Source organism: Zootoca vivipara, chromosome 2 (assembly GCF_963506605.1).
Source record: "Zootoca vivipara chromosome 2, rZooViv1.1, whole genome shotgun sequence".
Lineage (NCBI taxonomy): Eukaryota > Metazoa > Chordata > Lepidosauria > Squamata > Lacertidae > Zootoca > Zootoca vivipara.
This window is the reverse complement of record NC_083277.1, coordinates 36,633,743-36,647,419: the sequence shown is the minus strand read 5'-3', so window position 1 is coordinate 36,647,419 and position 13,677 is coordinate 36,633,743. Positions and strand designations below refer to the sequence as shown.

The window sequence follows — 13,677 nt, the reverse complement described above, 5'->3', positions numbered from 1 at the left end:
TGGGAAGCAATATATAATATGAATTTGGAAAAAATATGAAAAGACTGTTTACAGAGGGTCATTTGAACACAAGTTCTCTTATTCTGAAGAGTCTTTGGTGAGGTACTTTATCAAAAGCTTTTTGAAAGTCTAAGAACACAATGTTGGTAGGATCATCTCTATCTATATGCTTGTTGACACTGTCAAACAACTTTCTTAAAGTTTTGTGAGGCAGGACTTACCCTTGCAGAACCCATGTGGATTCTACTTCTGCAGCACTTGATCTTCTAGATCAGGCATCCCCAAACTTCGGCCCTCCAGATGTTTTGGACTACAATTCCCATCATCCCTGACCACTGGTCCTGTTAGCTAGGGATCATGGGAGTTGTAGGCCAAAACATCTGGAGGGCCGCAGTTTGGGGGTGCCTGTTCTAGATGCTTGGTAGTTCAATCTTTAACAATACTTTCCACCATTTTTCTTTCCACATATATTAAACTAACTGTCTGGTAAACTCTCAGATCCCCCTACTTTCCAGTCCGCAGGTGTGGTGGGGCTGACAAATTGCATATTATTATTTTTTGTAAGATCAGCAATCTGACTGTTGAGTTCTCTCCAGTGGATGCCATCCAGACCCAGAGATTTGAGAGTTTTTCTATTGCCAAAAAGTCCTAGAATTATTGCAGTGCTATTTGCCTCAGTTTCTCATTCTTGAAGAAGTTCATTCAGGCACAGAGGTTGTATCCTACATCTGCTGTGAAGAAGAAAGCAATTTCAGCTTCTCTTGCATACGTTCACTCCAATATACAAATGCATAGCCCATTTTTAGCTTCTTAGCAGCAGTTATGAGGCATGGCACGATTGCCCTTGGGAGCCAGCGAAGTGCATTTGTAGGTGGCAGGCTCAAATGTTGTTTTCAGCCACTGTGCTCACTTTGAGTAAATCACCCTTGCCCTACCTCGTAGGGAAATCGCAAGGAGTTGGGCGGGAGAGAGAAACAATGCCAGTATAATTCCTTTTGTGGGGGAAAGCTGCAGGGGGGGGGGCTGAGGTCGGGGCTCCCAAAGATTTGAACTCGGGGCTCCCAAAGAAGCCGTCATGGCCAGTGGCTGAATTAAAAGAGAGGACGGACTGCCAAGGGTCAGGGGCGGCGCCAAGGGAAAGCGGCCTCCACCCGTTAGGAGCCGATGGGAAAGAAGGGCGGAACGAGCGGCAAGCGGAACCTTTGCGCGCTCAGCAGGAAGACCTTTTTTTCCCGGCCGGGAGGCCTTCGTCGTGGGACGCGCGTCTCGGCGGCGGTTTGCCACGTCTGTGAGCGGCTGAGAGCGAGAGAGCGGCTGGTGCAGCTGGAGACCCCCTTCCGCCCCGGCCGTCACCATGGTGAGGGGGCGCTCCGAGAGGGATAAAGAGGGGCCGTGGCCCAGTTCCCTGCTTCCCGCGCTGAGCTATTCGGGGTGCGGTGGGTGCCTGGGCGGGGGTGGGGAGGACGCGCTTCCCTGGTACTGGACGTGGGGCTGCTCCTAGTAACGGGGTATCCTCGCACACCTTTTCCCAAGGGATGTCAAGCCTGCGAAGGGTCCCCACCGCCTCCACCCACCACACATGAGATTTCGGGAAGCTTTTAATATTTGATGAATTAATTGTGTTTTAATATTTTTGCTGGAAGCCGCCCAGAGTGTCTGGGGAAACCCAGCCAGATGGGCAGGGTATACATACTGTATGTATGTATAAATAAATAAATATTATTTATTATAAATTATCGATTGATTGATTGGGGGGGGGGCTGCTCGGCGGAAAGCGCCGTCGCCCACTCCCGGGCTGAGCCCCATCTCCTGAGCTGGCCACATATTCCCCAACAGGGACACCCTAGTTTACTTGTTACACCCCTGTTTTCCCACACGAGGAGGGTCAGTGAGCGTGACACATAACACACACACCCGGTTTTACGTCGCCGAAGGATTGGCTTTTATTGTTTGGTGCGTTTACTTTCGCAGTAGCTGCGACGCTTTAAAAACACAAGGTGTCTGTTAAGAACAAATCCTACCGAAGGTCTGGGTCAGCTCCAAAGGGTTTGATATCTTGTCTCTAACAGGAAGCCCACAACCAGGACATGAGGGCAGTAGTGCTTAGCTTCCCCGCCCCCCACTGCTCCCACATTAACAGACGTGTTTCCTGGAGGTGCCATTTAACTGCCATATTAAATAACTGATGAAGGATCTATTGTCCATGCTTTTGCCTAATTCCCCTTTAAATAATCTAAGTCAGGAGACTTACCCCAAGTGTGGGGCCTGATCCAGCCCTCCCCTCCAATTTTCTGCCCCCCACCCCCATCTGCAAAAAGAAGAAAAAATAAAGTTGGTAGTGCTGGGGTGAACGCAGCCCAGTGCCTATGAATATGTGGTGGATAAAGCTACTAGGGTTTACTAGTCGCGGTTATTTAATCTCTAGTATCAGAGACAGTTTGTGTCTGAAATAGTTGCAGAGAATCTTGGTGGAAGTTCAGTTGTGCTCATGTCCTTCTTGTGGGAATCTTATAGGTATCTCACTGGCTACTGCAAGAACAGAAAGCTGGATTAGATAGGCCTTTAGACCAGGCACCCCCAAACTTCGGCCCTCCAGATGTTTTGGACTACAATTCCCATCACCCCTGACCACTGGTCCTGTTAGCTAGGGATCATGGGAGTTGTAGGCCAAAACATCTGGAGGGCCCCAGTTTGGGGATGCCTGATCTAGACTGATCTAGCAGGGTTCATCTTATGTTGTTATATATATATTTACAGTGCAGCAGGAAGCTTTCAAAAGTGCAATTTTTAACTTGCTATATCACATTCTACCTCTACTGATCTCAGTATGATGGCAATGAGGTTCCACAGGTTGTTGAGTTCAGAAAGTGATTGTACACATGTGGGTGCTGCAAAGTCACCTGAGGGTTAAATCAATTTCAACTTTATGGACACCCACTAAACAATGCAGTCAACCCTTACATAAAAATGTGAAGCAAAAGATGATGGCATGCTTTAATCATTGAGTGAAAATCTAGGGTCAGATATTTATTTTAAAATGTCTTGCTGTATATTTTCCTACTAGGTGTCTGTAATTAATACAGTGGACACGTCTCATGAGGACATGATCGTAAGTATTTGCTTTTTTTTTTTTAAAAAAAGTATATATCTCCCCTCAAAAAAGAGCGAAATTGGCATAATTAACTTTATTTTAAAAGAATGAAGCAAATGACAGAACATTTGTCCTAAGCAATTTCTTCCAGAACTGTGCTCTGTCATAATTCCCATTTGTGTCAGTCAGGACTTAGTGTTGTGTACATATGGTGTGAAAAGCTGTTAATGGCAATCTTGCTACAAGCCAGCGTAAATAATAGATATTTTTTGAGTGAGTAGCAAGTAGCTTTCCAATCCTGCTCCTACCGTTAACTTAGTTTACTATTTGGTGCAGGTTCTATTCTATATTATTGCAGCTTAGCCATGTTGTATCAAAATAGTAGATAATGTTGTGGCATAAAGTTAGCATGACCTTCCCAGCTGCTTTATACTCTCCATCCTCAAATTTTACCTATTCCCACTAGAAGCTGAGGTGGTCAGGGCAATTTCTGCCATCTTGAGACTCTAGCCCCGTTTTGCCTGATAGTCATCACTATCTCAGTCTGGTACGATATTGGTTGCATTTGGGTTTTCCAGGAAAATGCTGTGTGATCACACTTTTTCATCTTACTGCACTGTGATATTCAGCATTTTAACATTTGGATTTGTTGCTTTTGAGATTTTAAAAAACCTGTTGTATTAATTAATCCAGAATTTATAGATGATCATGAAAACTTCTTTATTACTTTCCAGCATGATGCTCAGATGGATTATTATGGCATGCGGTTGGCAACTTGTTCCTCAGACAGATCAGTGAAAATATTTGATGTAAGGAATGGAGGGCAAATTCTCATAGCTGACTTAAGAGGGTGAGTCAATTAAAGAGAACATAATCCTATGACATTTCCCCAATTTCAGCTTCTGCTTAGGAATACAATTTATGGCTTTGGGGGCAGAGTGGTGAAAACTTAATGTGCTTTGTTTACATATGCAATGTTCCATTTCCTTTATAATGTCTTCCTTGAAAGCTGTTTAACAAAACACTTCTTTGAAAGTGTATCATTTATGATTGGCTAAAATAAGCCTCAGAATTACTTACATGCCTCTTATTTTGCAATTTTCAATTGCCACAGTCTGAGGGAGGGGAAACCTTTTTCTTTCATTTCTTTGGGGGTATCTATTGGGACTGCAGCATGCCAGCACAGTCTCCTTTTCTGACACCCCTTTCCTGTCCCTTTCTGTCCTACCGTGCCCAGCACACTGCTAGGAAAGAGGGACAGATCACACTCAAAAGGGGGCTTTCTCCCCCTCCTTCCACCACTCTACTGATTTGAGCCTTTCCCCCCTATTTTTCCTTCCTTGCCAGAGCTCCTTGCCAGATCAGTTGCAAAAGGCTTCTCTCTTCCCCCTCCATTTCCCCTTCAATTTGCCCTCATGAAATTAGACCAAGGACTGTACAAAATTAGTCTAAGGACTACATGAACTGTCAGGCTTCATGTTCCCCATCCCTAATTTACTAGGAAGGGGAGAGAGATTTCAGCATACAATCATCAGGAATAGTGGTGGGGCAGAGGAAAGAGTGAGAGAATGAACAGCAGAGGAGCTGTAGTAAATAAGGCATTGGGCATAATGAGTACTTCCCTTGGTTGAGGAACTAGAGAGCTGAAATATTTATTTTAGAAGACTTTGGATGAAAGGGATTTTAAAAGAGAAAGAGGATTCTGTGGAATTTGTTGTTAATTTGGCTTATTTTTCCAGCAAATCCCTTGCCCCTGTTTCCTAGACAGTGACTATTTTTGTAACTGAAAATTCCATATTTTTCCCTTTATAAAAATAAAAATAAATGGAAAGATACTGAATTTCTGACTACAAAATATCACTTTGATATTTTAGTGGTAATATGCATCCATAACTGAATATGACACTGAATGGCTTGTAAATGCTCTTGATAATAAAGTCTTGGTGCACTAATATCCCCCCCAAAAAAATTAATTCTGCTTTTTGTAGACACGAAGGCCCTGTGTGGCAGGTGGCTTGGGCTCATCCCATGTATGGAAACATCCTGGCTTCCTGTTCCTATGACAGGAAGGTTATTATCTGGAAGGAGGAGAACGGTACTTGGGAAAAGGCACATGAATACACAGGGCACGATTCTTCAGGTACTGGCTGTTCTTCCTGCTAGCTAGCTGAGTACAGTTGTACCTTGGAAGTTGAACAGCCTAGTTCTCTAACATTTCGGCTCCTGATCGAAACCCGGCAGTGACTGTTCCAGTTTCCAAACATTCTTTTGGAAGCTTCCTGCAGCCAATCGGAAGCCGCTCTTTGGTTTTCGAACGTTCTGGAAGTCAAACGGAATTCCGGAACAGATTCCATTCGACTTCCAAGGTATGACTGTACTTTGTTGCTTCAGTTATAATTTTCATGCATTGATTAGAAGCTTCATGTAATCATGCTGATCCCAGATCTTTGTTTGGTCTTCCTTAATTGAGCCTACTGAGCTTCTGTTGCATGTCCGTTGTCCTTTTCTGTGTGGTTGTTGTTGTTTAGTCGTTTAGTCGTGTCCGACCCTTCGTGACCCCATGGACCACAGCACGCCAGGCACTCCTGTCCTGCACTGCCTCCCGCAGTTTGGTCAAACTCATGTTCGTAGCTTCGAGAACTTTTCTGTGTAATGCTCTATTAAAGACCGAACTTCACAGACAGTGAAAGTACAATAATTTATTTAGGAAATAAAACCATACCAACTGGAATGGTGATGGCATTTTATTGCATTTTGTTATCATTCTGATTGTGAGCCAGTTTGAATGGATCTTTGTCTAGGAATGCGGCATTAAAAAAATCTCTGTTATTACAATGCAACTGTGTGCTATAAACCGCATTTCCAGATGTTACATTTTACTAATTTTGGTAATGCATTTCCAAGAATCAATAAATTATGTACTGTCTTAAGTGCAGTCACAGAGAAATCTACCATCTAAAATTCCTAAAACTTAGTTGCTATTTAAAAACAAAACATTTAAGCATAATGTGACAGAGTTTTAATCCACTTAACAAGCGCAGGCTTCTGCTCTGATTGCCTCAGTCATTGCTGACAAATCTATTAAGGTCAAGGACACGGGTGGTGCTGTGGGTTAAACCACAGAGCCTAGGGCTTGCCGATCAAAAGGTCGGCAGTTCGAATCCCCGCGACAGGGTGAGCTCCCGTTGTTTGGTCCCTGCTCCTGCCAACCTAGCAGTTCGAAAGCACGTCAAAGTGCAAGTAGATAAATAGGAAGGTAAACGGCGGGAAGGTAAACGGCGTTTCCATGTGCTGCTCTGGTTCACCAGAAGTGGCTTAGTCATGCTGGCCACATAACCTGGGAGCTGTACGCCGGCTCCCTCGGCCAGTAAAGCGAGATGAGCACTGCAACCCCAGAGTCGTCTGCGACTGGACCTAATGGTCAGGGGTCCCTTTACACATGAATTCCCCTCAACTTTTAAGTAGTCTTTATAAATAATTCAACCAATTTTTGTGTTTTCTGGCAGTGAATTCTGTATGTTGGGCACCACAAGACTTTGGCTTGATCCTGGCTTGCGGCAGCTCTGATGGGGCCATCTCTCTGCTAAGCTGCAGTGGTGATGGAACATGGGAAGTGAAAAAAATCAGCAATGCACATACAGTGAGTAATTTTAATGGGATTCTTTTATTGTGTATTTCAAATATGGATGTTTATTTTAATGTTTGTGCAACAATTTTATTCTTTGTAAACTGCATAGAAACCTGTTTTGACATTAAGTTGCATATAATAATCAATTTTATTGCAGAAAGTTTTGCTACTCTGTAGTACTGAACTGAAGTTAAAATGAAAAGCCGCATATGGGAAGGCCCATATTCCAGTGGTTAGGGTGCATACGTGGAAGAAGACAGTCCAAAGTTCAGTTGCTGATGTTTCCATTTAAGAAAATCCTGGTAACAGGACTGGAAAAGATGTCTGCCTTAAAATACTTTAAAAAGCAGAGAACTGGTGCTAGTACAATAGGCAGTAGCTGTCTAGATCGACTGGCAGTGAAAGGCAGTTTCATAGGTCCAAACAAATAAAATGAAAAAGTTAGCATTGACTCAGGGCCTTCATTTCTCGACATAATTGTAGTGTTCTGTTTAACATGAAGTATTCAGAATAGCATGATAAAGGGTATGCTTAGTATGCTACTTCAGTAAGTATCCTGTCATTATGTTAGTTGTGTTAAGAAATATTTGGATGCTTGCTTTGGCTGCAAATAGGAAGAAACTGCATAAATTTGTGTTCTTGCATAGATTGGCTGCAATGCTGTTAGCTGGGCCCCTGCAGTTGTACCAGGAAGCCTTATAGAACCGCCGTCAAGCCAAAAACCAAACTACATTAAGCGTTTTGCATCGGGCGGCTGTGATAACCTTATCAAGATTTGGAAGTAAGTTTTCCTGACAATTTACCTAAAGTCTTCCTATATGACAGGCCTTTCTTTATATTTCCTCTTTTCAACCTCCCGCCACCCACACTCCTCCCAAGGTATTAAAATTGCTTTAAAAGGCTTGATTTCTGACTCTAACCTCGCTCACTCACGCTCATTCCATGTCAATCCGTGCACTTCCATGCCTTGGAGTCAAAATGTCTTTATCTGGAGTTTCAAACAGCAGCTGTCTTCTGAAGAGACTTACAAAAAAATTACCTCCATATTCACAGGCAGCTTCAAATTTGGCATGGGAAGCTGCTGTTTAAAACAGAAAGTCCTACAAAACCCGTGTTATAAATGAAGTGGGTTGTCAGAATAAGGCTTTATGAAATTCTTCTCCTTTATGTTTCTTGGGTATGGGATCAGCCTGCTATTTGTAGTGTTGCTTTGACAGAATGGCTGTCCCAACTTTAGGTTTTTGCTGTTGTTTTGTGAAAGGTTAGCATATTTTATTGTTATTACTGTTATTGTTTAAATTTATATAGTCATCCGTAGATCTCAGGGCATTTCACAACATATAATTACTATATAAAAAGCACAAAATACATAATTAAATATAAGAAGGAAAACAAACCAAGAATCCCCCCCATCCCATGATACATTTTTTAAAAGGTTTTTTATTAAGTCAAATACAATCTATGTTCTACTAATAAATTTGTGGATGTTTATTCAAAACCTGCCAAGGTCCAAGTCTTTTTGTTTTTCTTTTTAAATGATTTGTAAATAGTTCCCATTCTTCTTGAAGTCACAGGTTGTCCTTCTCACGTAGTTTATATTGCCAATTCCGCATAGCTCATAAGTTTTTCTTGCCATTGTTCTTTCATTGGGACTTCCTCATTCTTCCATCCTTGTGCTAACAAGACTCTTGCCGCTGTTGTAGCATACATGAATATATTCTTTGTTTTCTTTAGCAGGTCTTGTCCTAAAATCCCTAACAAAAATGCTTCTTTTTTTTTAAATAAATGTCATTTTGAACATTTTTTTTTTAGTTCATTGTATATCATCTCCCAATTTTTTAAAATTTCTCTACATTCCCACCACATATGATACAAGGTACCTTCTTTTTCTTTACATTTCCAACCATCCCATGATACATTTAAAAGGACATGGGATGTCAATCAGCCAAAGGCCTGCTTGAAGAAAAACGTTTTCGCCTGGTGCCTAAAGGTGTATAATGAATACGCAAAGTGAATCTCCCTGGGGAGAGCATCCCACAAACAGGAAGCTTGTTCTCATATTGGCCAGACCTCTCATGGAAGGAAGCACATGAAAAAAGAGCCTCAGAGGATGATCTCAGGGTCTGAGAAGGTTCATATGGAGAGAGGCAGTCCTTGAGTTATTGTGGCCCTGAGCCATTTAAGGCATTATAGGTTAAATTGGGCCCAGATAACTGGCAGCCAGGATTACAACACTATAACAAGCTTCTGCATGGGAAATACGGTGAGAAGATGTTTTGTTTTGCTCTTTCTAAATTTGCACCTTTCTCCCTCGAATCCTGCCAGAGAAGAAGATGGCCAGTGGAAAGAAGAACAAAAACTTGAAGCTCACAGTGACTGGGTCAGAGATGTAGCCTGGGCCCCCTCCATAGGCTTGCCAACAAGTACTATTGCCAGCTGCTCACAGGTATATATCGAATGGCTGAATGGAGTAAATGATATACAGTTACTTTTCACATAACATTGAGCTACTATAGGCAAAGAAAGCTCCCGAGACCACCACCCTCTGCTTAGAAGCTGTCGTTGGATCCAGAGTTTCCATAAGTGAAACTCGGCTAATAGAAAGTTATTTGGAAGATAGGGTTGGGGGGGAGAGAGATGTAGTTTTCACCAATTCTTCCCTTCCCCTGTATCTCCCCAAAATCAGAGTAGTATGGAAAGTGGTGCAGAAGGCTTCAGGAAGAAGGGGAGATCAGCAGAATCACTTCCCCAAGCCTTCCTCCTCCAGGAGTCTCTGCTAGATCTCAGGCCCTACAGCAACTGGAAAGAGTCTGGATCCAACTGACTTTTTTAAAAAAAAAATCATATATTTTAGTTTCACTTTATTTCACCTAGCAAAAGATGTCCCTCTCACTGATCTATAAAATTCATAATCTAAAAGTGCAATTGCTGATTTATCAGTACACTGCTGACATGGCGTATACATCCGACAGGCTAGTTTGGGTAGCTCCGCAATTGATAACCGAGTCAAGCTTGCGGGAATTCATTGTGGCGCAGTCCTTTCTGGGCTGTACCACTTAGTCTTCAGATTTGGGGTTCCATATTTGATGTGCCATGTAAAAATAAAAATAATCTCCCTGCATACGGAAAGCTGGCATGTTAAAAGTTTTCAGTGATATTTATTTAAAAATAGTAAAAGTAAGCCTTCCATGTTCAGTTGTACAATGGCACACTTAAAGTTTGAAACAGTATAATCCAGGTAAAACCTATCCAGGGATGGGGAACTTTGCCCTCCAGATGTTGTTTGACACCAACTCCCACCAACCCCTGACAGTAGGGCCAATGGTCAGGAATGATGGGAATTGTAACACTCTATGTATTTTATACTACAAGTTTCTCACCTCTGACCTGTGTCAATATGCTATGTCTGTAAACTTGCTTGTTGGGAAATGTATACAATATTTTTATGGGCCAACAATTATGGGCTTCTAAATGGTGCAGCCACATGCCTTTGGGATGCTGCCTGAGTGGTTCTGAAAATAAGATGCCCTTGATAAGGAGGCCTTGCTGAATGTGAGCTTGCCCTTGTCCTTACAGCTTTGCTTGTTGTTTTTCTAGGATGGCAGAGTGTTTATCTGGATGTGTGATGATCCCTCTGGAAATTCATGGTCACCAAAATTGCTACACAAGTTCAATGATGTAGTCTGGCATGTTAGCTGGTCCATTACTGCAAATATTCTTGCTGTGTCTGGAGGAGATAATAAAGTGAGTGTAAAGCATTTTATTCTTATACTTTCAGTCACATGGCCATATGCAGGTATCAATCTAACTAGTTCTTATGCTCATGAGATCCAAATTTTTCAGTTCTGATCCTTATTTGTAATCAGAGAATAAACCAGCTTTCCAATTTGGATATATCAGGAAACTAAATTAACAAATGGCTGCATTTCAGTGTGAGAAACGGAGGAGGAGAGTGCACAAACCCAAGGTTTCTTCTTGTTTTATAAAGATAAGGTTTATAATACCAAGATCATCATATCTAAACCAGGCCTATATCTTCCTAGGTTCTAGCAGTGTGTGAGAGGGGGGATCTACTTTTTCTATAAATTTAATAACTTTTTTTAAAGTTAAAAACAGACATCAGTTAACCATATTTTCACTAAGTTGTATTGACTTTAGCGATGTTGGAAGAACGTTGTAAATTTAAACATTAGCTTGCCTTGTGTGAATTTAATTGAATCTGTTTGGAGTGGGAATACTATGCTGCCTCAAATATGAAATGACTGGCAACCATTGGCAAGGGGAAATTTTCAGAATAAACTCATGTTGCCAAGTGCAGTGGATTCTAAAACCTGGGCAAGAACTAAACACTCTTATTCTGATCTTTTACAGGTAACTTTATGGAAAGAATCTGTAGATGGACAGTGGGCGTGCATCAGCGATGTTAATAAGGGCCAGGGTGCAGTATCTGCTATTACAGAAGGGCAACAGAATGAACAGTGACAAATGGGTTAACATCAATCCCAAATTATCAATGCAAGGAAATAGACATGATTTTTACTACTTTTCTTATTAAACCAAATTTATTTGATCTGGCACAAGCAAAGCTAACTGGTTGCAGGAAAGCTATACATACCATAGCATTTTGCCTTAATTGACACTTGGTAAAATTCAAGGCAAACTGTACATCAAAAGGTATTGCTCAGTTGCAGTGAGATTTTTTCTTTTAAGCATCACTTCATTTTCTTCTTTAATTTGCTGGGGAACTCTTGATAAGCCTTCCATTAACTCCTCTCCATTAGGAGGAGAGGAAAAGTTTCTATGGATCAATATCTCTCTTTCAGAATGACTTGTTTTACTTACTACAGTCTTCTTATCATTTAAAGCCTGGTAATGTTTTCTCTTTCAACAAAAAGAAAGAAACTCTGCATCAGATACCTAATACAGAATTTGAACTTAAGCAAGAGAGATGGAGACTGCCATTTACACATGGAGAAGGATTACCAGAAATTCAAAGTTGCTTTTGTTCTACAGTTTGCCCTTCTATTAGTTGCAAGTACTTGTGAAATTGACCTCCAAAATATTATCAAGCTAATAAACTCTAAGCCACTTTGTGTACCTCTTTTTGTTTAAAAGAAAAAATAAAGTCTGATCAAAACAATCTCAAATGTTTGGAAAGAAGGCTACTTTTTTACAGAGGTTATTTTATATATTTACTCCCCCTGTAAATATGTATCATCAAGTTATTGGTCCAAAGCCTGCTTTTCCTTTTAACCAAAGGGTTGCTTCATAAAGAAGTAGAGTGAGAACAGCAAGAGCTTAAGAAGAGCAAAATCTTTCTGTGTGACAGAGAAGGAGATGGGGCGACAGTAAACGCTGACCGAGTTAAAAGTATTAAGAGCCAGATTTGAGGACAGCGATCATTTCTTAAGCAGGCTAGTTCTTTTCAGCCTCCTATTCTGCTTCGGTCAGATATCATGGGCAGTAATGTGTCTGCATCTGGGCACTGCAGTTTTAGAAGGGTATCAACAATCTGGAATGTGTATAGAGAAGGAAGCCAAATGAAGGCAAGGAGTCTGGAGAACAAGTCCTATGGTGAAAAGTTGAAGGAGTTTGAGAAGAGATGTGATATGATGTTCATCTATCATACAGATGTTGGGGCCATTTTTTCTGATGCTCCAGAGGGTAGGACCTGAAGCAACAAATTTAAACACAGGGTGAGTTTCTGCCTGTCAGTTGTTGTAGGAGTGAATTACCTGTGTCAGCACAGGATTGAACTACCGTACTTTTCTGTGTATAAGACTATGCTAAAAAGTGGGGGTCATCTTATACATGGGTAGTGCATAGGGTGGACGGTTGATTGGTTGCTGCTGCGACTGTCAACAACTATTGTGTGTGTTATTGGTTGCTGCGTCAATGGGTGGTGTTGATTGGCCGACGCTCCGGCAGTTGGGCGGGCGATTGACAGCCTCTACTGGTGATGGGACAGACGGGAGGCAGATTTTGCGACATGTGCGGGTGGATGAGCGATTTTCAGCACACACACACCCAAAAAAAGCTCAACAACTGTGTGCCATCTCCCCCATTTTCTTAAATTTGAGTCCCCAAAAATAGTGGGTGTCTTATACATGGGTGTGTCTTATAGATGGCTCTACCTGGTGCAAAAAGCTGTGGATAGACTGCTGATGGAGTGCTCAAAAGCTTGCACTGGCTGCATACCAGGCCAGGTTCAGGGCTCGTGTGTTAATTTACAAGGCCCTTGACAACTTGGGTGCAGGATACCTCAAGGACTGTCTGATTCATTGTAACCCTGTCTGATCACTGAGGTCTTCAGAGGAGTCGCTGTTAGTGCCCCCCCATGGCAAGGATGCATGGCTTATATCAGGGGTCAGCAAACTTTTTCAGCAGGGTGCCGGTCCACTGTCCCTCAGACCTTGTGGGGGGCCGGTCTGTATATTAGGGAAGAGGGAAAAAAGAATGAATTCCTATGCCCCACAAATAACCCAGAGATGCATTTTAAATAAAAGCACACATTCTACTCATGTAAAAACACACTGATTCCCGGACCGTCCACGAGCTGGATTTAGAAGGCGATTGGGCCGGATCCGGCCCCCGGGCCTTAGTTTGCCTGGCCATGGCTTATATCAACCAGCAGCTGTGCATTCATGTGGGTCTACTTTTATGGAACTCCATTCCAGCTGCGAAAAATAGGCCCCTTCCCTTTTTGAACATCTAATGCCTACTGAAGCAGCCACTTTATCTGAATTCTGATGTTAATAGTTTTCACTGATTTTTATCCTTATTGTGTGTTGTCTGTATACCACGTAGAGAAGATAGTAATTGAGCAGTGTATAAATTGCTTGAGTTGTGAGCAGAGAGGTGCCTTGTTCAAATCTCACCTCAGCTGTGAACACACATGCAATCCTATGCATACGCACACAAAGGTAAGACCCCTTAAGCTCGGTGGAGCTTCCAGGAA

At 42.0% G+C, this 13,677-nt stretch overlaps 1 protein-coding gene across 1 annotated transcript; it reads left to right on the top strand.

Annotated features, from left to right (window-relative positions):
- Positions 1-1,204: 1,204 nt before the first annotated feature.
- Positions 1,205-12,491, top strand: SEC13 (SEC13 homolog, nuclear pore and COPII coat complex component). The gene is made up of 9 exons (XM_035106559.2): positions 1,205-1,357; positions 3,065-3,109; positions 3,826-3,941; positions 5,080-5,231; positions 6,598-6,731; positions 7,367-7,500; positions 9,045-9,165; positions 10,317-10,463; positions 11,091-12,491. The coding sequence occupies exons 1-9, from the start codon at positions 1,355-1,357 to the stop codon at positions 11,199-11,201; spliced, it is 963 nt and encodes a 320-aa protein (XP_034962450.1). The 5' UTR covers positions 1,205-1,354; the 3' UTR covers positions 11,202-12,491.
- Positions 12,492-13,677: the final 1,186 nt, after the last annotated feature.